Genomic DNA, 17,336 nt, shown 5'->3' on the forward strand with positions numbered 1-17,336 from the left:
TGCTGGTTCTTTGGTCACTCAGTGCACACCTTTGAGGGCTGTCCTGGATTAGCCAGGCTCTTTACCACAAAGACAGTGAAGCTTGTGCACAAAGAGCCCTTAGTCCCATACTGAGAACTTTAGCTGTGCAAATTTACGGGTTTCTAAGGATTCTGCCTCCTTAACAGGGATTATTCAACAAAGTACATAAGACCTGATATAATGCATCTAAGGATGCTGAGGAGATTCCTAATTCCTGACAAAAGACAAATGTCCCACCCATCTTCAAGAAGGGCTAGAAGAAGGAACCAGGGAATTTTAGGTCAGTCAGCCTAACCTCAGTACCTGGGAATCACAAAGCAAATCTTCTGGAAGGTATTATCTAGGTACATAAAGGTGATTGAGAGCACTATGGATCTCCCAAAGCAAATCATGCCTGGACAATTCAGCTGCCTCCTATGATGAGACAACTGGTTATGTGGACAAGGAGGGGCAGCAGGTGTTGCTTTCCTTGATCTGCAGGAGGCCTTTTTCTGAAATAATATCCCAAAGCATCCTTGTAGCCAGACTGGAGAGATACAGACTGAACAAGTGGAGTATCAAGTGGGTGAAAAAGTGGCTGGGCTGCTAGGCTCAAAGGCTTGTGGTCAGTGGTACAAAGTGGTACAAAGATGCAAATACTATTTGGGTTCTATTAGCAACCTGGATGATAAGACAGAGTGTACACCAGCAAATTAATGGATGATTACAAATTTGGGATAGTGATTGATACACTGGTGGGCATGACTGTCATTCATAGGGATCTCAGCAGGCTGGAGAAACGGGCTCAGGGAAACCTCATGAAGGTCAGCAAAGGCAAAGTCCTGCAGCTTTGCAGAAGAAGACCTGGTGGACAACAAGTTGAAGATGAGCCAGCAACGTGCCCTCACAGCACAGAAGGTCAACAGCCTATTGACTACATCAGCAAAAGTCTAGGCAGCAGGTCAAGGAAAGTGAAAATTTCTTTCTATTTCAGCAATGTTGAGGCTAGCTGTAGACTAGCAACTCCAGCTCAGGCATCTCAGCATATGGAATATATTGACAAACTGGAGCAAGTCCAGAGAATGGCCATAAATATGACCAGGATGTACAAAGAGGACTGAGGGACCTGGGTTTGAATAGGCTGGAGAAGACTAAGAGGACACCTAATTTCTGTCTACAACTACTTCCTGAGTGTTTGTAAAGAAGCCAGATTCTTCTCAGAGATGCACAGCCAGAGGATGAGGGGCAATGAACACAAGCTGCATCTAGGGAAATTCCAATTAGATATTAGGGAAAAAATGCACAAGGAAGATGAGAAAAGTTTAGAACAGGTAGCACAAAAAGATTGCAAATATCTGTCTTTGTAAATATTGAAAATGATTTGGCTGGATAAAGCTCTGAGGAACCTGATCTAATGTCAAAGTTGGATCTAAGTTTGAAATCACCTTTTATTTGAGTGAGGCCTGGGTGATGTTCAGAGGTGTATGCCAAACTAGCCTCATCAATGATTTTTAATATTCTCTTGTATGAAGCAGGAAGCCTGAGAAGCCTGTCACAGGGATTCACAAGAGTTGACACCTTTGTAAGGCTTTTCAGTTGTCTACTTTCTGTTTCTCACTGTGTAGAACTAAATGGAGCAAAGTTGCTGTAGGAGGAGAAAGAGCAGGATCTAAAGTATTCTCATGTCTCTTCAATTTCACATGTGCTTCATTGCCTGCCTTGGTCCTTCATCTGGAACAAGGAAGAAGTGACAATCAATTTTCTCTTGTAGAGCTGAAATTGAAGCTGTTGCCCCTTGCATGAACCCAGACAGAGTTGAGAAAAGACTGAAGTTGTCACCCCCACAGAGGAAGGAGAAGCATTCCTTCAATGGGGAGCTCCCAGGCATGGGCACTTGGAGCCAGCTCCTGCCAGCTCCCAGGCTAAAGGATTCTGAACAAGAGCAATCACCTCTTGTGGTACCTGGCAGGCACCCCACTCAGCATCAGCAGGCTGGCTCGGATTGGAAGGGGTCTGAGTCACTTCAGTTCTGTGGGGTTAGGATGGATTTGGCAAGACAGTAATTTGTGCGACAAAAAAACCCCACAACAGGCATTAACATTTTAAACCGCTTTGTGTTCATGTAGGCCCTGGGGCAGCAAGAAGGAAGCCTAGGGGAGATTAAGTGGAGCAATTTATACTTTCTTTCCACATCTCTGTGTGTGCATGTGCATTCAGAGCCCCACAAACCAATGGGCCATGAGTATAAATTAGTATATAGCTCAGACCTGATCTAACTTGCACTACTTGTGCCTAAGACGTGTTTGTAATCGATACACGCAAGACAATGTCCCAAAGCTGGGACAATTCAGGCTTCAGGAGGTCTGTTCCTGCCTGACTTGATTAAAATGAATCAGGGCTGCTTAAACAAGGCTTTGTATAATTCTCATTAATAATTCAAAAGATGACTTCCAAAAACTCTCCCACTTTTTTAAGCAGGCAAGTCGTGAAACACCAGCATGCTAGAGAGAGCCTGAGTCAAAAACAAAGAGCAGGAGGGTGTAAGTGAGAAACTGGTGCTTCCTACCTTTCTCATATCATACAGGGATACAAGAGGTTATGTTAGGGTGGGCAAATCAGATTACTCATCCCAGCTTCAACTCCATTAATGTCTGACATGACTCTAAGACAGAGTTACCTGAGCAGATCAAACTTATATCAGATTCCCAAAGGTCTCCAAAATTCATTCCTGACTAAAACCCTGCCTTGGAATCCCTTTTTATTTGACAGATACATTAAAGAGCCTGAAACAGTGGCTTGCTTTCCTTGCCTCATATCTTGCTTATGCAAAAGATGAGCAGGATTTTTTTTCCATATCTACTGTTGTGGAACCAGCACCAGCTAGATGTTTTATTTGAGAATATAAGGGAGTTTAGTAAGAAGTAAAATCCTGTTGTTTCAACAGATGGGACTCTGGGGTATTTTCAGGGGACTTGACATCTCCCATGCACCATGACATACATCTAACTGGGGAGATGAAGACAATGTCCATTTTATAGCAATGCCTTTTTACAGCACCCTCCTAGATGTGGTTTGCCCCTCTGAGGGAGTAATTTCCAGGAACTGTCTGAGGCATTTAGCTATGACCTATGGCCAAAAGGACACTATAAAATAGTTCCTACTTCCCACTCAGAATCTGCAGTTTTGCCTTAATATCTTATTTCTCTTCTTTCTGTCTGTCTAAGAAACAGTTCCAATTCACCAAGAAACCTTTCCAATTCTCTCTAGTTCCCTCAATAAAACCTACATCCAAGCTCACAAATCTGCCACATTGCCTGGCCTCTTATCCTTTCCACTGCTGAGTCTCCTTCCATGTGCAGAGAGAACAAATAACAAAAAATAAATCTTTACATAATAGGCTTCTTTTTATGGGCTTCACCTGCCCATGTCCAGAAACGTTTGAGTTCTTGGTTCCTCCATTCATTAAGAAATGTATCTCCATTTTTCTGTGCTTCTCTTTCCACCTAAAGATTTTCTGGGTGGCAAGAACACCTAACATGTCTTCTTGTGCGGGAGACTCAATCTCACCTTCTCTGAAGTGCCTTAAGCTCTTCTGCTTCTAAAACCTCTTCATGAAAGTGTCTTTGAGCAGGACTGTGCATCACACCAATCATATTCTCACAAGCCAGGGTCTTACTTCTTGTTATGCCATGACAGATATGAACAAGCTGTTACACACACTGACAAATATTGCTAGATGCAGAAATAGTGCTGCAAAGGCTGCTCACAAAAGAGTCACCACTGTGTGAAAAATGACACTGGCATTTCTTCCAGTCTCTTTCAAGTACAAGTGAGCATAAGCCCAGCTGACTGCAAATAATCCAATCAACAAACCTTGGAAACGTGTTGCAAGCAGGACTAGACAAAAAAAGACTAGATGAAGGGACTCACAGGAGAAGAACTGGTTATTTGTAATCACTCAGGAAGATCCTGTCCCAGTTGGATGGGCAAACAGCCCTTCCAATGGTTTAAAGCACAGTCAGCACCAGACCAGGATGCCACCAATATGCAGCCTGTGTCCCTTTGTGCATCTGAGCTTTTCTGCTGACTGCTGAGCCTCACAGGGTCTGGGAGACCTGCTGGTTATAGCCCCAGCTTTGCTGCTATCACTTCTCTTTGGCGCCAGAAGAGTTATGTGAAGCACTCTAGGGGAGAATATATCTGATCTCAGATTCCTCTGGAGGTAGCAAGCATGGAGAAGAAAGAAGCTGTTTTACCTTTTTGTTTGTGCATATAATGTGGAGCATAACAATAGAGGGACATTGCCAGGATTGGCTAATGACCACCTGGCTCATGGAAACTGAAAGCCTTGCATAACTGTTAAAACATCATCATTGTTTTAGCTAAATTATAGCAAATTAATGGATTTTGCTAAATTATCTTAATAATCTAAAGTACATGATCCATCTTCCCCTGAACAACATTGCTGCAGTGAGCAATTAAATTACTAAAAACAATAGAAACTCACTTCAAATTAGACCGTTGCGCTTTTCTTTATATTTTTAAATGCTTATGTGTAAACACACATCTAAGAATTGTACAATAATCAGTCTTCCTTGCCTTGCCTCGTGAGAAGGTGAAGGTTAAACATGCATTTTTCTAACTGTACTTACCCTGAATATCATCATTGAATGTACAGTATCTGTTACGGTATTTACTGAGGAGACGAAAAGCGTTAGCGTTGGCAAAATCTTCAAACTGGATCAGACAATTCATGCCATACCTGCAAGTTAAAAGAGCAATTAGAAATGGATACAAATACTTCCACAAAATATACAGATCTTAACATATATATATATATATACATATATATATATATATATATATATATGTATATATATATATATATGTTAAGATCTGTATATTTTGTGGAAGTATTTGTATCCATTTCTAATTGCTCTTTTAACTTGCAGGTATGGCATGAATTGTCTGATCCAGTTTGAAGATTTTGCCAACGCTAACGCTTTTCGTCTCCTCAGTAAATACCGTAACAGATACTGTACATTCAATGATGATATTCAGGGTAAGTACAGTTAGAAAAATGCATGTTTAACTAAGAGAATTGCACCACAGTAGCAGCCAACAAGATCACACCCTTCCCAAGGCCCATCCACTCCGAAATGTGGAGTGTCTAAGAATAAATGCTATAAATCATCTGTCCATTCAAGAAGCACAAAGTCCTTCTTAATGTGTATACCTATATATATAGGATATACACCTATATGTCTATATATATATATATAAAGATATATACATTTTTGGACTAATGGTATGACAAATCTTAAATGGCATAGAAATATGATGATGATGATGATGGTGATGAGCTTCTCAAGTGAAGGAGATACTCTTTTGCAACGGATATTGCAACTACCATGTGGCAATACAGCAAATCTGACTGCAAAGGGACATCACCAAGTGCCCACTTCAACTGTAGGTGACCAAGAGATGAGAAAAAAACCTGCTTGTAGGATCTCATGGATCTAACTGCTTCATCGTGTGATTTCATAGCGACTTTTGTGTGCTTTGGAAACATGTTTTCTCTCCACTGAGTTACTTTGCAGGAAACCAGCATGCAGTGACAGCTACTGACCTACAGAGTCAAATGGCAGGCAATAATTGCAAACTTTCCATAATTATCCAGTAATATTAGGGCAAGTGTGCAGTTTCTAAAAACTAGGTAATATCCAGGCTACTCCATATCTATACACTTTTAGCTTTGCTAATAAAATCTAAATGAACCACAAGTACTCTTTTTCTGTAATATAAATGTGATGAGGCAGTGGGAGAAGCTCAGGGAATGACTAAAGCAATTATTAGCAACCTCTGGGCTGCAGGCAGGTAAAAGGGCTCTAAATAGTTGCCCTGTGTTAGAGACCTGAGCCTCTCTGGGGATGTAAGCAGTGCAGAGGCAGCATCACCTTACCTCCCATTCAGACTTTCTTCCTTTGCCACTGAAATCTGAGGTAGGGACACCCCTGCTTTATATTAGAAATCGATACTGGATAAAACATGTTCCATGTGAGAACCGTGGCTGCTGTCATGAAAAGCTCTTTTCATAGCACTCGTAGTGTAGGCAGTGAGGCTCTCCTGGGAGGGCCTTGCATTTTTTATGATTATTATTTTTCATTTCAAGTATGTCTGTCAGCAAGGAGACAATGATAAGCACATGCATTGAACTCCTTTATTTTTCTGTCATGAGAAACTCTCACTTCATAAACCATCTGGTTCCAAAAGGGGAAAATGTCTGGCTCTCACACTCGCTTCACATTCCCTGTGCTCACTTTTAGAAAAGCACCAGAATGGGGACAGATTCTTTAGCAGGGTCTGCAGTAAGAGGTCAAGACTCAATGGTTTTAAACTCAGAGACTGGAGTTTCAGACATTTTTTACAATGAGGGTGGTGAAACACTGGCATAGGTTGTCCAGAGAGGTGGTAGATGCCTCATCCCTGGCAACATTAAAGGTCAGGTTGGACAGGGCTCAGATCCACCTGATCTAGTTGAAGATGTCCCAGCTCATGCAGGGGGGTTGGACTAGATGATCTTTAAAGGTCCCTTCCAACCCAAACTATTCTAAGATTCTATGATTCTATGAATTATTTTAGTGCTAGGTATTACTCTTTTAGATCCAAACTCCTCAGATTTAACATGTCTCGCTCCAGTTAAGACTCCCAATAACCTACTAAGCTTAATATTTGCAAAATACTATTAATATTTGCAAAAATTTCCTTGAAAACAAAGGTGCTTGGAGTCTTTGTTGAATCAGGGACACAGAAGTTGTGGAAACTTTTCTTTGGCATCTGCAATGCAGTGCCATTCCCGGAGGGAAGTGTCATTGCTCCTGTCACCAGAGAATGGGCACATCCACGTTACAGAGCTGTGTGTTTGCATCTGTCTATCCCTGACTGCACAGCACAGATCAATGCCAGCACGTGGTGCTGTTTCCTTTCTCCTGGGTACCTTTCAACTCTTTTCAGCTTCTCCTTTAGTGATGTTGGGAATAGATGTGGCACACCTGCAGGGGAGGACATGTCGTGGTGGGTGTTTTTCCTCCTGGCTAATGTGGAATGCAATGTCTGAGGGCACCTTCACTTTATCTCTTGTGCAGTCTGGGTACCTTTCCACTACCCAGGTGCCATCAGAGATGGACTAACATGCCCAGTCCCCACCAAATGTGTTCCCCATATCTCTCCTGAAAGAGAACACAGCACAGAGGGGTTAAGAATTGCTTTCAAAATGAGTCTGTATTTATTGTGTGCCATCTGATAGCTCCTACTTTATAAAACATACCCTTCACTCTGCAATGTCAAAGCTTGGTGAGCCCTCTCTAGGTAGGCAGATGTGAGCATGACTGGCCAGAAAGGCAACAATTTCTTATCTTGTTTACTGTGCTGAAAGGAGCAACAAAAGAGCCCTGTGCAAAATCTCTGTTGTAGTTGCGTCACAACTCTCCCCCTGGGTATGGGGGTTTAGGCATGGATTTTCTGGGGGTCCAACAGGTTTTGAAATCTAGATGTTCAGGTGGGGAAATTACAGCTTGCCATACTTCAAGGGGCAAAAAGCCCTAGAAAAGGGACTGGAAAACTGCTCCCATTGGTTTTGTGACTTTAAACAGAACAAATTCTTTCCAGCACCCTGTAGGAAAGGCCATGTTACATGCTCAACAGCAACTGGAGTCTACAGAAATTTTGCATTTCTTTTTATAAGGTGCTCTTAAATTGTCCTCAGTGTGCTGCTAACTACAAGTTACACTGAGTATTTGAGGGACAGACTGCTTATGCTCTTTGAGCTTCCCTCCTTCAGATTTTGGCAGCTATCAAGGAAAGATTCAGTATTAAATTTTCTTCTGAAACATTCAGCAACACCCTGAAAAGCTATAGATGATGATTCCCAAGTCTCTTTCTCTCTGTAAAGTCCTGGAAGTGAAAATGAACATTGTGGATATCCAAATGTACAGGACAAAAAGTGCCTGTCAGAATCAGTTTTCTAATGGGTGATCCTCTCATCCACTGCGTGAATGTGTAAGGAAAAGATGGCTAAGAGGGAGATGATACACCACCCAGAACATCTGCTAACATCTCACAGCAAAGAATTAGCAACTCTTTTAGCAACTTCAGTTGCTATAGCAACTATTTCTCTAACACCAGTCTTACTATTTATTTGTATCACTGAGGAAGAAACATTACTGACTTTCTTAACAAACCCAGTGATCTCAGCCAGCACTAATATGTGTGACCAGCTCTCCAAAGAGCACAGAGGTAGGTGGGTGGGTTTCCCTGACTTTTGAACACAGAGTCCTTTCCTCACTTCACACTGCTGGTCTGCAGCATGAGACACTGCACAGTTACTTTTACTTTTGTCTTTGGTCATCTTTTATTAATCAGAGCACAAGGAAGGTCTGGTGGCCCATAAACACTTCATTTCTCCTCCTGCCCCTCAGTATGACACGACAGTGCTGGAATGCAAACTCTTTTCACTGAGCTTTTTTTTTTTTTTTAAGATTATTTTTCTCTGCAATATGTCTACTGAGCTTTGTAAAGCATAAACCGCATTTTGAGACTATGAGGGGCTTTGCATAATGTGAGAACTGAAGTTTTCATTAATAAAGACCATAAATTAGTCATAGCAGCCTCCTAAGACCAGATGCTTTAAATGAAAGAACCACATATTTGAGAGTCACAGGTAAAGATGGGAATCTGAGGATGATCCTAGTCCTCAAGGACTACCCACCTTACTGGGGTCTTGAGAGGACTTTAAAGAGCTTGTGTTGCTCAAAGTCACTGAAATTAAACACAACTGAGGCAGCTTAATGAGCCATCCTAGAAATCCACTAGGTAATGGTTACTGTTCTTTCCTAACTGTACTTTGCTGGCTGTGTGCAATGCTCTATTCTAGGATGATCTGATCAGTCTACAGATAAACTTACCAAGTAATACGAACAAAACAACTGCTGGGGCCATTTCCAGTAACATCCTTGTGAGTGTCAACACAATGAGTCAGCTCTACTGTCCTTCCTCCACAGCACAGTAACTCAACATCTGTGTAACCTGTTTCATCCCAAAGGAATTCAGTGTGCCCTACCAAGTACTTGGATAGCATCCAAATGTAAAATGCAGCCAATTTGGGACTGGAGCACAGAAGTGTTTTAATATGCAACAACCCTTAAAAAAAATCCAGTTTAGGAGAGAAGGTGGAGAATATCTGTTATTGCAAGAGGGAAGGGTGGGCAAAGAGCTGCTACTTGTACTGGAGTTCAGCCAACAAAATGCAGCACAAACTAGGATTTCTTCCACTTTCCTCCTTTACATATCTAAAGACTGCCTCTGTAATGCTGAGATAGACAATTCTGGCTGCCTTCTCAGACAATGCAGAGAAAGAGGCACATCCTGTAGTGACTTTTCTGAACTAGTCAAAATGGAAAATGGAAGCAGAGAACATCTCTGGAGATGCCTTTCTCCACAGTCTCTCTGTGAAGACAGTCTAAGATGACCAACTTTAATTTAGATGCCTAACTTTACACCTAAATTAGGAGAGATAATCCAATGTTATCTCATTACCATATCTAGTCAGAAAGATCTTAAATATATCTCATGTGCCCTAGGTCACTGGCTTATCACCCCTTCAACTGCAATGCTCTGCTGTCTTTCAAAGCCTGCAATTCCTTTGTTGATTTTCTCCATAGAAATTGCCCTGCTCCATCCCTTGTGTGTGGTATCCAGGTGTCCCCTGGCAGTGTACATGGAAATACTTCAGGATGGAATGAAATATACTGGCTGGTCTCCCCCCATCATAACATTTTAAACATGAAAACTGGATTTTGAAAACACTGATTTTGTATTGTGTTTTGTTGGAAAATTACAGTTTCCAGTTTTCCAACAAGATTAACAATTTCTTGTTGGAGGAATCATTTCAGTGACGCATGTTTTTGTCTAACCAACTAATAAATATTGCACTGTTTAACTTGTGAGATCTGATAGAAATGCAGTCCCAGGTAGTACACACCAAATCACTTACACTCCTGGCTATAGGTGCAGGATGCCTCTTTTCAGAAAAAACGTGATTGTAAAGTAATTGAACAAGGATTTCTGAAGATTCCCTCTGCTGCATTTATAGGTCCTTACAGTTGTAGCTAGAATTGAAGGCTGCCCTGCAGAGAGATCTTGCTAACTGCTGCTGTGATAGGAAGAGGCTACTGAGGTCAGCCTGCTTGGCTTGCAGCCAGCTCTCATAGATTCTTCCATGCTTCTACCGATCCATGTGACTCACCTCCTAACTTTCAGCTCTGAGCCTGAAGGAAAGTTTGAAGCCAAGAGCAGCAGGTCACATCAGGACTGAATGTTTTCCAGTCCAGGAAAGGCATGGCCAGCTAAGGTTGGCTCCCTCCAGTAATCTCATCCTGACTGTAAACGACTCATCTTCTCTAAATCATTTTATCATCTTCTTGGCATCTTGACATTAGTAGTCAAACACCCAGGGTCTAATTGCATTTATCTAAAATTAAAGCTCAAATGTAGACTACCAGGATTGCAGACTTACTAGGTTGTCACAGTTTGGGCCTAACATGACAACAAAGAACCAGCCATGTGGCTGCTAACCCAACTTCAACCCCCTCAGGGTGGGATGGGAAGGACAAAGGCCAACTAGCAGCTCATGGGTTGAGACAAGGACAAAGAGGGTTCTTCATCAGTTAAAGTCCTGGCAAAAAAGACTTAACTTGGGGAAAAATTATGATTTAATGTCACACTCATCAAACACACACAGGACACAGACAACACAAAGAGCAGGGCTTGCATATGTTACCCCACCCCTCCCTTCCTCCTGGGCCCAAATCACTTTGTTCCCAGTTTCTCTCCCTCCTTCCCTCCAGTGGCACAGGGGGATGGGGATGGGGTTTAGAGTCAGTTCACAGGCTGGTGGTTCTTGCTGCTCCTTCCTCCTCAGGAAGAAGGATTCCTTATAGTCCTTCCCTGCTTCCTCACGGGGTCCCTCCCATGGCAGAGAGTCCTCCATGAACCTCTCCTTCCTGAGTCCTTCCCACCAGGTCCGAAGCTGCTCCAGCCTGGGCTTCCCACAGAGTCACGGCTGCTTTGGAACAAACGCCCCTGGCCCGGAGGCTTCCAAAGCTGCAAAATCAAGAGCCCACTGGCAGCAAATCCTCTGGCCACAAAATCCAAGTCCACTGGCCAAGCTCACGTCTCCTGGCTCCTTCAGGGAATGTTCCACCACGTTCCTCCATGAGTGCAGGGGCACAGCTGCCATCTTGCCATGGGTTGCAGGGAAACTTCTGCTTGGGCACCTTCTTCCCCTTCTTTCTCACCAACCACTGGCAACACTCTGCCTCTCCAGCTCATCAGTTCTTCCACTGTTCCCTCTGCTCAGCTCTTATCTCAGTTCTTTTGTATCTTAATCACAGAGGTGCATCTATTGTCTCTATAACCAGCTCCTTGGTTGGGTTTGGAGCAGGGGGAGCTTCTCAGCTTCCTACCAGAGCCACCCCTGAGGCCCTTCCTGTAGGCCCTGGGGACCTACATGAAACCCCACCAAACCCCACCAGCACAAAGGTACATTGAAACAGAGCAAGTATAAACCTCCACTTTGACTTCATCCATTCTCCAGTCCACCTGTCTTCCTCCTTTCAAAAAAGGAAGGTTGTGATTTTTGACCTGATTTTGCATTCACATCTGTTCCCATTTCTCTTGGGCACTCCAAAGTGTGCAAAGTGTGCAAGTCAAGTTGTGCCAGGGAAGGTTCAGATTGGATTTAGGAAAAATTTCTTTCCAGCAAGAGTGATGAGGCCTTGAAACAGGCTGCCCAGGGAGGTGGTGGAGGCACCATCCCTGAAGGTGTTCAAGGAACAGGTGGATGTGGTGCTTTGGGACATGGTTTAGCGGTTGGTGGTTGTAGGGTGGACGGTTCACCTTGATGATCTTTTCCAGCCTTTATGATTCTATGTCTCCTTGTGGAATCGAAGCTTTCCCCTTAGCATTATTATATTATATTTGCAGGCTGTGGAAAAGGATGATTGGACAGTTCATTTCTGTACCTTTCTGACAGAGGTGGCTTTGAAAATATTCAGATATGTTGGATAGAAACAGGGAAAGACTGTAACAACAAAGCCTTTTATGGTCACCACATTTTATCCAGCTTAATGTCTTAACACCCACCCCTCAACCATTACAACACATTCACACTTTTCAGAAAAAAAAGGCACCTTTTGGAGATACCAAGTCAAACTGTGCTGTACTGGTTTCTTGTACGGCAGGTTAATGTCAAGTGCAAACTCTGATATCTTTGGCTGAAGCCTCTGCATGTTTTTTCCATATAAAATATTGGATCTAAATAGTTCCTCACTTCTGTCTTCTACTACAAGAGTAATTTAATAATGTTACCATGTCTCCTGGTTCACTGTTGGCTGCTAGACCACCATCTGGGGACCCTGTTCTCTACCATCTTTGAAATTGATTTAGACATTTTATAGCATTGGAAACAAAAATATGTACTTTGTCAGTTCTTCCTCAGAAAAAAAAATAAAAATCACTAGTCTTTCATGGTAAAGATTATATCACTGTCTCATTAGTTTGCATATTTTTGGGTTTTGTGCCATAAATAATGAAGACCCAAATTCTGGCTTTCTCCCATACCTTAAAAACCCCCTGTAAAAATAGTCTCACTGTGAAATGCTTTATAGAATGAACCCACACACTCATTTTAGTCCAATCTCCAGACCTTGCCTAGAAAATTTTGTACAAACAAAATTTTTAATGAAATAATTACAAATCTGTCGTAAAAATTAGGAGTCAAAAATCTTCATTAAGGATATGTTTTCATTTTCTGGAGAGCAAACAAGTGTCGGATTCACACTTGGTTTATCACTGGTGTTCCAGTATTGTTACTACCAAACTAAAGCTGCACTAAATCTCTGGTCTGTGCTTACAGGAGAGATGCTGTTAGCAAAGTCTGTATCCCTGTAGAGGATGACACACATCTCTCTCAGATGAGCACAAAGTGTGGGGCAAAAGAGCATGAACCCCTGAAGACAGAGGCAGATGTTTTCCTGATGATGTTGCTTTTAGCTTCTTTATTTAAGAGACTTCTCAACTGCTTGAACGATCACATTCTGCAACTTGGTTCTTTCATCCTCATTTGTATGTACCTCTTCAAGTTCACCCAGCCTCATTATAAGCCATGAGGTCAGAGAGGAAAAAAATCATGAGGCAACAGTTACCATTTGAGAGGCATTTGACCAAAATCTCACAAGTCAGAACTTCAGGGGTGGCCTGAGGACTTGTGCAGACCTTTGCTGATTCATATCAAAAGGGCTGCTTTTTTTTTTTTTTTTTTCACCCTGAGAAGGGAGTATAAAACATCCCTACATGCATGAAAAGAAATTTGTGAGGTCCAGTTCCTTCACGGAAAGAAGTAGGTTCCAATCCTTGTCTGAATTGAGCATTTTATAGCACTTGCAGTCATTCATGATGGACAGAATCTGCTTTGATGCACTGCAACTCTTACTCACAGTCTTAGATAAAACCAGGCAGAGAAGAACCAAATTGTCCTTTCCCTTTTCCTTGAGATATTCTTACTGCTGCTTGCCACAAAAGCAGCCAAATTTCCCATTTCCAAGAAAAATGAAATTTTCCATAAAGGAGCACATCATCAGAAAAAAAGAAATCATGGTTGGCAAGTGATCAGCATTTAGGATTGGAAAAACAAAGTCCCCTCTAGCAAGTTAAATAACACTAGAACCTGGATCCGGTCAGTGTTCCAAGGTCATTCTTACTGTTAAATACTTAGCATGAGCCTTTTAGCTTCTGGTCAGACCAGAAGTGCTCTGCCATACTACTCCTGGCCACAGTTTAGGGTCAGACACCTCCTCAAGAGGCCAGCTGAGAGCAGCTCCACAGAGAAGGACTTGGGGGGACGGATGTATGAAAAACTGATTATGAGCTGGCAATGTGCACTTGCAGACTAGGAAGCCAACTGTGTCCTGGGCTGCATCAAAAGAAGCGTAGCAGCAGGTCAAGGGAGGGGATTCTGCCCCTCTACTCTGCTCTCATGAGACCCCACCTCCAGCATTCTGTCCAATTCTGGGGACCCCAGCACAAGAAGAACATGGAGCTGTTGGAACAAGTCCAGAGGAGGGCCACAAAGACAACCTCTCTGATGAAGACAGGCTGAGAAAATTCAGGTTGGTCACCCTGGAGAAGAGAAGGCTTTGGGGAGACCTCATAGTGGCCTTCCAGTACCTCAAAGGGCTACAGGGAAGCTGGGAAGGGGCTTCTTAGAAGGGCTTGTAGTGAGAGGACAAGGGGTAATGGTTTCCAACTGAAAGAGGGGAGATTTAGATTAGATACTAGGAAAAAAAAAGTACTATGAGGGCAGGGAGACGCTGGCACAGGTTGCTCAGAGGTGTTGTGGATGCCACCTCCCTGGAAGTGTTCAAGGTCAGGTTGGATGGAGTTTGGAGCAACTTGGTCAAGTAGGAGATGTCCCTGCCCATGGCAGGAGGGTTGAAATTAGATGATCTTTAATGTCTCTTCCAACCCAAACCATTCCATGATTCTATGAAACTACAATTCAGAGAGAGAAAAGGCAAGTTGTTCCTGTAAGGTCTTTGCAAATGGTGTTTTCACCAAAAAAAAGAGTGGAAGAAAACTAGACTGTTTTCCCATTTGATACCAAGGTTGACTCAAGGCACAGAACAAGATACGCTTTCATCTACATTAGAAATAGAGACAGAACCAGCAATCTTACATAAACATACTCTTGTACCCAGCTAAGAAGAGGCCTAGAGGGAAAAAAAAAGGTACCATTTTCATCCCAAAAAGGATGAAAGGTCCCGGCTCATTCTTGTCTTGGGGATCCAGTTCCCACCTCTGCATGCTGACAGCCCAAGTGGCAGCTCTGCTGTGGCCTTGGCAGTGGGCAGGTTACACAAAAACACATATGTGTCCCAGAAGGCCAAGACTTTTCGACTGTCATTCATTTTATGGAAACTTTACTTCAGTATTGCACTTTTTGCATGTCTGTGTGTGTTTGGGGTACCAAGAAAAGGAAACCCAGGTAGTAAAGAGACAACAGTGGGATGGGTCTACTGCTTGCTGGTGTGAGGTGATTTAAGAGCAGGGAGAGCCTTCAATGTTTGTGTGCTTACAGGCTGCAGACAGATGTTACACTTATCAGAAAAAGTCTTTCAATTCTAAGATTTCCAAACAGCTGAGAGGAGGGCAAGTCTTCCTTCCCTTAAAAAACTAACAAAGAAAACAAAAATTTTGGTAAATTAACAGTTGACTTTCTGGTTCTGAAACCATTGAAAAAAACCTTCAAACCCTCATTCAGTACCACAAAGTGACTTCATAGCACTACTTGGGTGATTCATTAAACAGTTCTAATAGTGATAAAAGGAGAAATGAAGCAGTAAGTTAGAAAATATGATAATATCTGTTATTTTGTTTTGAAATGGAACTATCATGGATAAAGTTCATTGATTGTCAGGTTAATCATAAAAGGTGAAAGCTGGACCCAATCCACGTTAGAGATCACGACTGTTATAGCAGATGTAGCAGTTATGATGGTTGTCAAGACCGACATAAAAATGCAACTGCTTTTCACAGAAGCAGAGAATCACAGAATGTTAGGGGTTGGAAGAGACCTCGAAAGACCATCTAGTCCAACCCCCCTGCCAGGGCGGGATCCCCTAGAGTAGGTTACACATTCTAGAACAAGTGGTTTTGAGCCAACAGATGGAAGTTTTGTAAAAACTTGTAACCTTTTGTATTGTGGCCTATGAAAAATTTCGAGTTCTAGGTCCCAGGTTTAGAAGTCCAATGTCAGGGAGCTGCATGATGGACCTAACAGAAACTGCTGCCTACCTCACCATCATCTTAGGCTGCAGACAATTTCTAATGTTGGGCAGGAGAATCCCTAGGTTTCTGCCGACATAAACAAAGCCACCACACTTTGTGTGCATTCAGTGAGCGCTAAATCAAAGAAAGTGACCTCTGAAGCAAAAAGATAGCAGGAAATCCCTGAATCTCACATTACTGGAAGCTGGGGGGAGTGCCAAGGATTGCTTGCTGCCTGGTCTCAGTCATATGCCAGAGCATCTGCTATGAGCTACTGCCACAGAAAGGATAAAGGGCAAGATCAATCATAAAGTTCTTGGAAAAAAATAATAATAGTTAACCTTCACTGTAGTCCTTAGAGCAGCAAAATAGCCCCACCAAAAACCCCAAAACAACCTTTTTGGACAGCATATCTCATGATTCCCATGCACTAAGACCAGCACTAATGATTGTTATAGCCGTTCTTGTGTGATTTATGCAAAATGACATCATCCTCCTGGCAGTGGATCTGAGGAACGACTGCACCTGCAGGTACAAGGCTTCTTAGGAGCAGAGCATAAGCAGGAGATGCAACCATGTTAGTTCTGACCCTCCAATGTAGCCTTGAGCTACCCTCTGACACACAACAAGGAGTGGAGCCTCACCACTTGCCTTCCACCCAAACAGATCTTCTCCAGCTACATCTTTCTAAACCTGCTGTGGTAAATCTGGCCTAGGTGAAAAGCACAGACAGAAAGCCTAGGGCAGAGGGCTTTCCAGCAACTGGAAATTTGTTATTTCAAAGACAAGGTAAAAAAGTCCATTACTGCAGAGATCCTGTGGTAGGACATCTGGAGCTAAATAATTTCTGAGTAGCAGGAAATCAAGCAAGAAAATCCCATGAAGGGTGGAGTTGGTCTATACCATCAGCCCTGCTAGAGCACTGGTGATGGTGTGCACATCTCCTAGCCTACACACAGATGCTGAGGGACTTTAGGTGTCAGCAGTATTATACAAGAGCTTTGTGGAGGCCAGTGGGGCCCAGAAACTCAAGGCTAGTCTTTCAAGATCAATTAGCCAGGTTAACCAGAACATCTGCATAAATCACTACAGCACCTGAATAAATCTAGAGCATATGAATAAATAACAGATAGGCACCTGTACTGGTGATTAAGATTCCAAAATGGGCTGGTGAACTTGTGATCCATGGTCCTGTAGAACTGCTGAAACAGAGGCAACTTGCTGTAGAGAAGACTGCTTATTGGAGAGCATGTGGGACCTGACTTGGAATGTTTATGAGTAAAAGTACTGAGAAGGGAATAGGCAAAGAGAAATCAGGTGTATAACAAGCACAAGGGAAAACACACTCAGCAGCACTCCTTTCCTTCTGCCTGTTTGAGAAACACAGTGCTGGATCTCCTGTTGTCTTCTGTGCTCTGCCATATGGCACAGGCTGATAGTAAGCTTCTCTTTCC

General features: G+C 42.7%; 1 protein-coding gene across 1 annotated transcript in view; it reads right to left on the reverse strand.

Annotated features, from left to right (window-relative positions):
• Window positions 1-17,336, reverse strand: part of ME3 (malic enzyme 3, NADP(+)-dependent, mitochondrial) — a 63,526-nt gene that overhangs the window by 13,474 nt on the left and 32,716 nt on the right. The window contains exon 6 of the mRNA XM_010004410.1: window positions 4,653-4,762. Within this exon, the coding sequence (XP_010002712.1) occupies window positions 4,653-4,762 (110 nt within the window). The remainder of the gene's footprint in view (window positions 1-4,652; window positions 4,763-17,336) is intronic.

This window comes from Chaetura pelagica, unplaced genomic scaffold, assembly GCF_000747805.2.
Source record: "Chaetura pelagica isolate M959 unplaced genomic scaffold, ChaPel_1.0 scaffold59, whole genome shotgun sequence".
NCBI lineage: Eukaryota > Metazoa > Chordata > Aves > Apodiformes > Apodidae > Chaetura > Chaetura pelagica.